We start from the raw sequence: 11,239 nt of genomic DNA, 5'->3' as shown, positions 1-11,239 counted from the left end.
TACAAAGATAAAACATCACAACTTCAGAATAAAACATCCTTTAAGAGTGGAATCCTTTGGAGCTAGAAACCCCAGCATGGCCTGAACCTTTAGACTTAGACTTTGTGCTCCAGTAACATGCTAACGTCACATTTCTTGATTTCATGAATTTTAGACGATCACTAGAAAGGCCAGTTCCACATTTAATAACAAGAATTGTTACAGGTATTCACAGCTACACCCTCAAGATGCAATGAAAATACAAATACACTCTTTAAGACCAATATATGATCTTAAAGGGGCAGGTTTATGTGATTGCCAGGTACATAATCCCATTTTAGTTAAATTAAATAACTGTTACCTTCAGTTATTCTAGAAATACTATATCTATAAAATATGGCTGAAAAGAATTTTTACTTCCTAATATAACTCCTTGAAATTGGGCCACTGTTTCTTTAAAAACTCCTGCTCTTCCTGAAACTCTGCCTTTAGGAGGCCATCACAACATGGCTCCTCTATTAACCCTTTAACAACATTTGTACCAACGTTTCACTGAGAAGTAGCTCTTATAATGAGCTCAGCAGTTTGCCTCATTGCTAATTGCTGTTGGCTAGTCTGAAGGAGCTGAGTGAGGGAGTTCCAGGGGAGGGGTGTTCTGTGACATGGAAGCTCGGTAGCTTAGAAACTACAGTTCTGAGGGGGAGCTGCGTCTCCAGGGCGGCGCTAGGTAAACCCAGGAGCTGTGCACTGGTGAGTGGTTGCCATGGGAGATTAAGCAAGCCAACACTCCAGGTATGTTTTTGATGAGCGAATAACATTGTAACATGATTTAAAAGCTCAAAAAAGTAGATTTTACATAATACCGCCCCTTTAAGTTTTTCATTCTACAAAGGCGATAGAAGAAGAATAAAATACCCTAGAAACGTTAAAAAAAAAATTTGTATTCATTTAGATTACAAATCAGTTTCAATAACTTTCAATTTACAAAAGTTACAAAATTAACATCATGAATAAATGAATGAATTTATGACAAGAATCTGAGTTATGAAGTAAGCGGTTCCCTCTTCTCCAGTTTGATCCAAATGCCGTTCTCTGGCCGCAGGATGAGCTCCCCTACCGGACGAAGCTCGTCACGTTTCTGACAGGCCTCCACATTGAAGTTACGGAGAATGGACGCCAGGACCACCTTCTCCTCCATCAGCGCAAAACGTTGGCCTGAACATCAGAACACCACACGAATAGCAGCATGAGACATGGCACGCTAAAAAAAAGCCTGTGTGTGAAAAGACAAAAACCCAGAATGTCCTTTTCTCACCTATGCAGTTGCGGAGTCCGGCGGAGAACGGGACGTATGCGTACGGAGGCCTTCCAGCTGAATTCTCTGGAAAAAACCGCTCTGGCCGGAACTCCTCCGGTTCTGGGAAGAACCGCGGATCACGATGAAGAGTGTAGGTGATGATGATCGCATTCGCTCCTTTGGGAACCTTGAAACCATCTGACAGCGGAAGTAAAAACCAATTTCAGTTTTTTTTTACTAATTACTACATGTGTAAGATCAAACAATAATTAAACTACAGACTATTCCAGGTTGAAGTAAAATTTGCCAGCTTCTGTCAAGCTTTACTTGCACAGAAGCTGGAACTCTGAAAATTCCCTCTAGAAAAATCTTTTTAAGCAAGTCATGACTTTTCATTTCAGTGACAGTAAACTAGGGGTGCACTGACTGCAGTTTTCTGGCTGACTGTCAATTACCGTTCTCTAAAAAGCCGGGCCTACCGATTCCAATTTTGACCAACACCAATTTTTTTTTGTCTGAAATGTCACTAAATATAGCAAAAGTGGGGTGACTATTGTTAACTGCAAATGTGCAGACATGACCTGGTGGGCCAGTCTGCCTGTCAAAATGTTTAATGACATTTCAGACAAAAAATATATAAGTATTGATGGATAGCTCATCTCCCAAAATAAAGGAAACTGGTACTGAAAAATTGGCTGACCGATAAATCGGTGCACCCTACTGTAAACATTTGCCATGTGCTTAGATGAAGAACTAAACTAAAGTGCTTCTGTTTCTCCATTTGTTTTAATCGGGAAGCACATGAGAAATGATGTGGCAGGAATTGGCAGGCAACGTTTCTTAACAACCACTTTTTACACATTTTGACAAAAGATTCTATGAAGAAATTTTCTTTAAATTATCCAGTCTTCTTTAGGGAATTGTGGCCTTGTGAAACCAGTTAGATCATGCAAATTTCCATATTTGCAGACATCAACTGAAAGCCAGTATCACTGGAAATATAATGCTATACTGTATAATATCCTTAAAAAACAATGTACAAGTGGATCAAATTATAAGTAAAATTTTAACTTAATTCTGATTACTTGTGGCTTTTTGTAAGCCACAAGTGCCAAGTGGTGATGTAAAGTGATGAAGGGTGACCTGACCTGGAGCCCATGAGAACAATAATACATGTACAAAACAATCAAACAGAAACACCCATCCTGATGCATGCACGGCTTTCCTTGACAATGTAATTGTTGTTGAACAACTACCACAGTATGGATATGTCAATCCGAGGTGTTCTTGTCGTGTGTGACTCACTCAGATTGCAGTCGTCACAGAGGCTTCGAGCGAAGAAAGGCACCGAGGGAAACAGCCGCAGAGCCTCCTTGATCACACACTCCAGGTACCTGAGCTTCTTCAGGTCCTCCATGTTGATGGGTCGGCCCGACGTACCTTCACATAGCAACCAAGAAACAAATGCAGGTGTAAAACCTCCATGTCTCTTCCCGTCAGCTCTGAAACTCTGAACAGGTTTCATGTCCCTGCTGAAGAAAACCATCTCCACAGCATGAAGCTGCCACCACCGTGACTCAAGGTGTGGATAGTGTGTTCAGAATTGTACTAATTTTCCACCAAACACAGGCCAGAATGTTCTGTGGTTGTCTCTGTGTTGGCTTGTGATGAACTGGTGACGGATGGATGGATGGATGGATGGATGGATGGATGGATGGATGGATGGATGGATGGATGGATGGATGGATGGATGGATGGATGGATGGATGGATGGANGATGGATGGATGGATGGATGGATGGATGGATGGATGGATGGATGGATGGATGGATGGATGGATGGATGGATGGATGGATGGATGGATGGATGGATCCTTTTTTCTTTCACTTTATAATATGTTTTATGTTATGTTGCTATTTCTCATAAAATCCCATTAAAATGCATTTCAGTCGGGAGCTGTGACATAACAAAATGAGACAAAGTGAAGCAGGTCCTGGTGCGAGGCTCTGTATGCTGGATAAGGACGTTGCTCTGGGTATAAAAAGGAAATTGAGCTTTTCAGTACAGGATTTAATTATGGCTTCATTAATACTCCTGCACTTCGGGGCATCTTTAGTTCCTTCAGCTGCTACAAAATCAGCATTTACAGCAGCTCAAAGGCCTTCTTGCTCAAACTGCAGAGAACTGCATGGAAGCGTTGGACATTATTCCACACTGCAGAGACAATAGTTTTTGAAGAGGGGAGTTATATGTTAACAAAAGATGGTCATGGTTGTTAAATTTACAAGAGAACAAGATGATTCAAAATCCTTTAGGCTGGAATATTAACCAAGTTAATAAGTGAAGAAGAGAACGGCGGGCCGTGTTAATGTTACCAAACACTTCATGCAGCTCTTGTTGAACTTTCCGTTGAACCTCTGGATGGGTTCCCAGCAGGTGGAGGGCCCAGTTCATGGAGGCAGCTGTGGTGTCATGACCCTGGAAAAGAAAACATGCGATTACAGTTGCGATATATTTTTCTTTTTTAAAATAACCTACTGGTCTCACCACCAACCTCAAACATGAAAGTGTCCACTTCTTCTTGGATGTCCTGATGGCTCAGCTTGTTGCCATCTTCATCCGTGGTTTTCAGGAGCATATCCAGGAAAGCCTGTCGCTTCTTCTTGCCGTGGTCAGAGTCGCTGTCTGATTCAATGTAGGACAAGTTTTCAGACCTTTCCTTTATCACCTGCACACAGACATTGTTAAGAACGACGTTAAGCTGTTGAGCTGTCTGCTCGGCCCTGGCTCAGTAACTCACCTTATAGGTGAAGGAATGGAGGATCTTCAGCGTCTTGTCGTGGTTCTTCCCCTCACCGAAGAAGTAGTAGATGAAGTCGGGCCAAAACCAGGGCGTCCTCTGTCTGTGGCTGACGATGTCACTCATCCTGAAGCCAGCACAGATTGATGTGCTTTATGACCAGATACTATTTCAAAGATTTGACGTTTCACGTTTGCCTGTGAGGAAGCTAAAGAGCATACCTGTATACACACTTGACATACTCTGACTCTGAATCACTCTGTGCATAAATTTTCCTTCCCATCGCAGTTTCTGAACAGAGAGCAAAGAAATTTTTTCATATCAAGATATTTGTCCCTACATTATGGCACAAACACACACACCTGCAGACACACACATTTTCAGTCTATTATTTAATAAGAAATGAATGTATATTAAGTTGCTCATCTATACTTTCAAAACCAAAGTAAAACGTGTCATAAAAAAGGAAAACATCTTCTGCAAAACAATTCAAATTAAATTTACTTGAAAATACTACAAAGACCAAAATTCAAGTGTACAGGAAACTGAAAGTTTAAATAATACAGAGAGTTGGAACAAAGTAATTCAACAGTCACTCAGACGAATGTGCAGAATGAGCTGTGGTTACATTTACTTTGTGTTATCTTACTGAAATAAGCAAAACTTCTCTGGGAAAGGAAACCATGGAAAGCAAGAAATCTTTCTGAAATACATTTACTTTGGGATTTTGTTTTATTAATATTCCTCAAAGCATAAGTGAGCTCTAGCTACAATAATATCATGATTTATTAATTTAATTTTAGTCATGTTTGAGAAAGACGGCAATTGTTTTCCCTACTGTTCAGAAAGAGCTGGAGTTTTTAAAGTGACTGAGGCCCAATTTCATTAAGTCGCATTTGATATTTACAACATTGTTATAACAACTGAGGCCAACTTGACCGTGCTATAAAATGGCACTTTGTGCCTGGAAAATACATAATACCGCCCCTTTCATATCCTCTTTCCATTGCATATTCAATGCAGACATGCTCTGGAGGATAGAAGTAAACATGAGACATGTAGCGTGTCACAAACACCACCAGTCTTTGAGAATATGATGTTTTTTAAATTCTTATTACAGCCATTTGAGCAGATTATTTCATTAACTGTACATGTAATGTGTCATTATGCTGTAGAAAAACTGATGCTGTTTGAGTGGCAGCAGTATGAACTACATGGGCAGTGTTTCTGTTAGCTCTGGGAAAACATCTGCCGTTATATATTAAACCAGAACATCAGAGACCAAAAGAAACCAGGCTTGTTCTCTTGCAACAAATGATAAACACAGCAAAGCTCTTTCTGCTGAACTACTTGTCTTCAATTTTTAGTCTTTAGTTTTAAATAAATCTCTGCTCTATTTCTCATTGTTTTTTTTCTTTTCTTTTTATTACTTTTTTTCTTGCATTCACATTATTTGATTTTGACCTTATTATGAGACTCTGTCAGAATATTGTCTTTTTGTTGTAAAAATGCAGAATCTACTCACCGCAGATGATGTCCAGCGCACAGAGGGTGACGTCACTGAAGCAGTTGAAAGAACCTTTCCCCGCCTTTTTCTCCAACTTCTCCACCAGGATCTCCGCCTGTTCATTCATCACTTGCAGAAAGTCGGTGAGGATGGAGAAGTGGAAGGTCGGAGTCAGAATCTTTCTTCTCTGTCGCCACTTTTGCCCAGTGCTGAAAAAAAAGACGCTTTTTTCCATCTATGCCACAACTCTGAACAATTTTGACAATTCTTTGGTCAAAAGAATTGAATTTAATGTTAAAAGTGAAATTTATAACATTAGCTGTTGTGTTTTAGCAATGCCAGTGTGCATCTCATATCAGACTGACAGAGTGGTTTTGTTTTTCTTAGCAACATCAGCCTTATCAAACTATAAGTCTGATAAGGCTTATCATAGGACCATTACATAGTAGAGACTATGTAATGGATTTTTTTTTTGCTTGTGTGAACGTAACATCTGTACCTGGTCAAAAGGCCGGTTCCAAGCCAAGGATGGAGAAATTTGTAAGCAAAAGCCTTGGTGAGGTGAACAGGATTACCCAGAATCTTCTACAAAAGACAGTTTAGGTGTTAAGAATTGGTCAATCACAAAGGTTTTAACATTTCAACCAGTTATTAGAAATAACTTTGTGAAGACCGTCTCAGAGCTCAGCCTAAAGCAGACTCCAAACCTGGCTGCAGAAGCAGGTTTGAACTAGACAGAAGGTCATTGAGGTCATTACTGAGACTCTGTTACAGGTCAATGGGAAACTGGATGAAACATCAAATGCATCCCAAACACATGGTTAGATCTCAGTGCAGCTTCCACCTCATTACAAATATCAGAGAATGGCTTGATATTGTTTGGTAAATAATTTTATTGCAGCTTTGTTTAAGTTTCTAAATAATTCTAAAAACAAATCCAACATTTTGTCTTGTTTTCAGATGGTGAGACTTGCTGGTGCAGCTCAGTAAATGAAAATGTTGAAGAGCACATTTGTGGGAGCAATTTAGTTCTGATAGTGAAACTTGTGTAACTTCTTACAAACAGTTATTCATTTCAGCTGTTTTTTTCTGTTCATTGTGATGATCTTGGCTTATCGTGAACTAAAATCAGTTTCTCAGATCATTTCTAACAGGAATTTTAGATATAAATGTGTTTTCATGGCCAAACAAGTGTGGTGACAAACTGCTGATTCAACAGCAACACAGGCACTAATTGACTCACTGTTAAATAAGCTGTTAGTCCAGGCATATTATTGGAAGGTTGAGTGAAAGGAAAAACCGTGGTAGCTATATGTTCACAAGCCAGGGGGATGAACCCACCTTTGATTGGACTGTGATGATCATTTCATTTGTGGCAGGACGTTGCACATGCCCAGATTTAGAGAAATACAACCAGCTGGTGTGATTACCTGGATATCACTGTAACTGAATGACATTTTATGTTACCTGATCTAAACCACATCGCTGTTTGGAAGGAACATGAAAAACACCAGAGCCAGCGATGCAGCAATCTGGAGCAAGCTGATAACTTCACTCCATGCTGCACTGATGCAATAACGTTTTGCAAAAAGATCTGCAACTGTGCATGTTTTGTACATCAAGGGACACGTTTTCCAAAAGTTAGCTATTTCTATTTTAGAAAAGAGTCAAAATAAAAAGAAGCAAGTACTTGATACATATTGCTATATGTGTAAAATGATTTAATATGATTTAAGTTTTGAACCTTTCAATGATATTGTAACTACTCATTGTGAAGTGTGAGTATGTTGTGTTGCTGCCATACCTCAACATTTTCAGCATGAAAAAGGACAACAAAGGGAATTGGTCCAACCCAGATTTTAAACAGTGGTGCATCTTTGAAGTCCTGAGTAAAACCAACAATCTGACTGAAGAAATCTGAAACAAGGCGCAGACAGAAACGGTTTGCTCAGAAGGAAAATTAACTTCACATTAAGGTCCTCTGGCACATTTCTTACCTCCTGCGTTGGTTTTGAACATCAGTGCGTCTCCAATGAAGGGGTACGTGAAACCCGTCCCTGGAATGGATTTCATTCCGAACCATTTATGGAGGTAACCGCTCAGTAGCTGGTAGGTGATGTAGGTCAGAGCTGCGATGATGATGCTAGCTCCTAGAAATTGTAAACTGTAACTTCCCAGTAAAACCGCCATGTTTTTATCCCGTCTGTCCAACTTGTTTGAATGCTAAGAAATGAGCACCAGCCTGTACTTATGAGTCCTGAATATTAATAGGAAGAGACAAAGGCACTGCCCTCACTGCTCCTTCCCTCTTTGGTCAATCTGCTCATTGCTTACTGGGTAAAGGTTGATTATGCTAGATTTGTTTGCCATCAGGTAACCTGCTTTTTTGTTTGTTTGTGTTTTTTCATTAATACCTTAAAACAAAGTAGTTATTCACAACAGTGGATAGATTTACACTGATGTAAAACTGTTATTAAATATGGTGTGTTTTATTTGCAGACATAATGCAATAAAAGTGTTAATCATTCATATTGTACCAGCGCTGACTGGCTCAGATCATGAACTTTGTTCGGCTCATTATCTCACTGAATAGCAGGAACGTCAACATTTTGCACAATGTCAAACCTGACTGGTTAATATGTAGCAGAGGTATCTGTGTCATTTATCTTTTATGAATATGTTGGTTTTTTGTTTTAGTCAATGGCTAATACAAATGACTACGTGTAGAGTAAAATTCCTCCGAACTCACAGCTCAACAAGCCTCGCTTTAATTTCACACAAGGACAAAAACAGAACTTTCTAAAATGCAAAAATTAGGATTGTTGTCATTGAATCTTTCAAATTCAAAACTACTTTATTGATCCCAAAGGAAAATTAAATGTTGCAACTCATAATTGAAATTTACCTCAAAGAGTTATTGTAGAATGTGATGGCTGCTGGCAGGAAAGATGTCTTGGAGCAGTCTGTATCGCAGCAAATCTGAAAAAAACTTCTGACTGAAGACACTGTGTCCCATAGTTCTTCACATGTATTACCTCTTTAACCAGGAATTATGTTAAACAAACACAACCTTATAATCGGTTGGACTTTTGCAACAGGCATGGCTATGAAAACATATCAGTGGCAACAAGACAGAATAATCATGGAACTGCAGTTTCACTGTGTTGCGTCTTTGTGCAACGACAATAAAAAAAATCTAAGTAAGAATTATAGAACTTGGGATTAAATGGCACCTGAATGAAGTTGCACCCCCCCACACACACACCTTCTTCAAATCAGACAAAATTGGTGTCAAACGTTTGTGCGGCAAAAATATTATTCTCATTTTAAAGATACTGAGAAATGTTTCTAGAGGTCATAAAAGGTCAACCAGCCACGCCCAGCTTCTTTAAATCATATAAAAATACTGTCAACCAACTCAACTACGTTTGTGCAGCAAACATTTTTGTTTTGTGCTGCTTTGGCTTTGAAGATATTAATGAAAGTTTAAAGGTCAAAAGGTCAACCAGTCTCCCCACTTTTAGAAAATTAAACAGAATTTATGTCAAATATTTGTGCTGGTTTGTACAGCAAAAATTTTAATTTGTGTCACTATGATTTTAAAGCGGCACAAACACAAACGTTTGAGATTTGAAGAACGTGGGGGCAGGATGGGGGATAACTTCACTCAGGTGAATTATTACTAATTAAAGAGGAATGATAAAAGGAGCAGGCATGGACAAAGTACCTTTGGGACAGATAAGCCAACCTCTCAATCTAACGTAATCAGATTTTTTTTCTTTCTTCAAACTGTATGTTATATTTTCTGCTTTTCTTCTGCTTCGCCTACAACTGTCATTTTGGAACACAAAATATTTTTCCATGTAAGTGTAAGAGTTTCAAAGTCATGTCCATAAAAACGTCTGAATGCACCTGACTTGTTATATGTCAGTAAGGTGAAAATGTTATTGCTAATAATTGTCAGACTATGCTCTTTCATAAAGCTTTGTTTGAATTTACTTTTGAACATTTAGAAAGTATACTTTGTATACCATCTCTTCACTTGGCAGATTGGGATCTGTTTCTCCAATCTAGGCAGTCCCAGTCCACCGTCCACCTTGCCACTGCAAAAGAGGCCATCCGCTGTTGATGGGCTAAGGTGAAGCCAGGACTTCACCTTATTCCTGACTTCCGAGTCGACTCTTTTCAGGTTCACCTTACTGACCAAGCTCATGTCCGCAGCATATACCACTCTTGGTACACCGTAGGTGACAAGCATCTTAACTCTCTTGAGTGGGTTTGAGGGGGGCTCTGCCAATCTTGTGGAGTATGGGTGTTATCTCCTTCAGTGGGTCAGAGGGCATGATCCCCTTCCTCGGACCCACTTCTACTCCCAAGTACTTGTATGAATGAGCCTCACCGATCATGGGGATGGGAGCAGCGTTGATTTTCCAATCTGCACACTCGTTAAGAGTCACACTTCGTTTGTTAGCCTTCAAGAGGGAGCCGCCACATTTGTTGATTTTAATGTCCAGTCAGGTATTCTCCAAGAATTTTTCCAGAATTCTTAGATTCCTTGCCATTCCAGACCAGGAACCGCTGAGTAGGACCAGGTCGTTGGCATAGGCGAGAGCGGTCAGGCGAGAGCGGTCATGGACTGACCGGAAAGGGTATAACCAGAGCCCCTTTGGTCAAGGAATGAGAGGAGTGGGTCCAAGCAGAGGTTGAATAACAAAGGAGATAATGGGTCCCCTTGCTTGACACCAACCTTGAGTTCGATCGTCCGGGTCCGCCCTTCATTCGTCATCACACTGGAGTTAGTGTGTTTGTAGGCATCACTGACCAGATCATAAATGCCAGCATCGACTTTCCTCAGCACAAGCACTTCTTGGATCTGCTTGTGTGAGATGGAATCAAAGTTGTATAAGATAGCATTGAATAAGCAGGCCAGTAGCCGCCCATCTTTGTCCCATCTCAGTAGATGGGATTTCCTTATCCCGTCCAATCCAGGCGCGCTGCTGCCTCTGGATCCTCTAAGGGCCACCATCACTTCACCAGGGGAAATCGGCATCAACAAAGGTTCATTATCAGTTTCCAGCAAGGCACCAAACACACCCAGCTCTATATATTTGTCCTGCTTTTCCCATAGATCACTGTATGTTTTTTCAACAGTTCGTTTGGGGATGCTGCAAGTCCTCGCCCCTTTACCATCCAAGAGCAGTGATGCAGCAGCTGCCGCATTGTCTTTATACAGGCTTTGGATGGTTTGATAGCAGCTCCTTATATTTCTTTTTACTGCTCGGAACCGTCGGGGTTTCCAGGGCTTTCGAGTGAATATTCTGTTAAAACGCTTCATCTGTTTCACATATAAGGATAAAGTCATGTTGACTTGAGCCGGGGAGGACCTGAGGGGGTGAAGGCCCCCCAGAGGGATGTCCTAATCTCTGATCATCAATTCTTAAGTGTTCGACCGGACTGCCTTTTCCGCTTCTTTTTAGGTTGTGGGAGAGGGGTGAAAAGGCCCTCAAAGTCTTCAGTAAGATCGTTCTCATGTTTCACAGCCGTCAGTGTCCTGTCAGCACTCTTATGTCTTTTAGCATGTATGGAGAGACCTTTTAGTCCCGAAACCAGAACAGATCACACACTGGAAGGATTTATTTACTGTGGAGCAAGCACGT

The 11,239-nt window shown here is 40.4% G+C and overlaps 1 protein-coding gene across 1 annotated transcript; it reads right to left on the bottom strand.

Annotated features, from left to right (window-relative positions):
* Window positions 1-632: 632 nt before the first annotated feature.
* Window positions 633-9,082, bottom strand: cyp4v2a (cytochrome P450, family 4, subfamily V, member 2a). The gene is made up of 11 exons (XM_008404072.2): window positions 7,580-9,082; window positions 7,387-7,499; window positions 6,082-6,167; window positions 5,601-5,791; window positions 4,297-4,366; window positions 4,076-4,202; window positions 3,830-4,003; window positions 3,651-3,753; window positions 2,582-2,716; window positions 1,295-1,474; window positions 633-1,194 (listed from the first exon to the last, which is right to left on the bottom strand). The coding sequence occupies exons 1-11, from the start codon at window positions 7,770-7,772 to the stop codon at window positions 1,022-1,024; spliced, it is 1,545 nt and encodes a 514-aa protein (XP_008402294.1). The 5' UTR covers window positions 7,773-9,082; the 3' UTR covers window positions 633-1,021.
* Window positions 9,083-11,239: the final 2,157 nt, after the last annotated feature.

The sequence above is a fragment of the Poecilia reticulata genome, linkage group LG1, assembly GCF_000633615.1.
Source record: "Poecilia reticulata strain Guanapo linkage group LG1, Guppy_female_1.0+MT, whole genome shotgun sequence".
Classification (NCBI taxonomy): domain Eukaryota; kingdom Metazoa; phylum Chordata; class Actinopteri; order Cyprinodontiformes; family Poeciliidae; genus Poecilia; species Poecilia reticulata.
Note: the sequence above shows the minus strand (reverse complement) of the source record. Positions and strands in the feature narration are given on the sequence as shown.

What these genes read in the sequence shown, in the direction of transcription:
- cyp4v2a (XM_008404072.2), bottom strand. Translation starts at nt 7,772, where the DNA reads ATGGCGGTTTTACTGGGAAGTTACAGTTTACAATTTCTAGGAGCTAGC. An exon ending in TATGTCAAGTGTGTATACAG is followed by an intron (nt 4,203 to 4,296) that starts GTATGCTCTTTA and finishes TGCTGGCTTCAG; the next exon opens with GATGAGTGACATCGTCAGCC. An exon ending in CTGTGACGACTGCAATCTGA is followed by an intron (nt 1,475 to 2,581) that starts GTGAGTCACACA and finishes TTCCGCTGTCAG; the next exon opens with ATGGTTTCAAGGTTCCCAAA.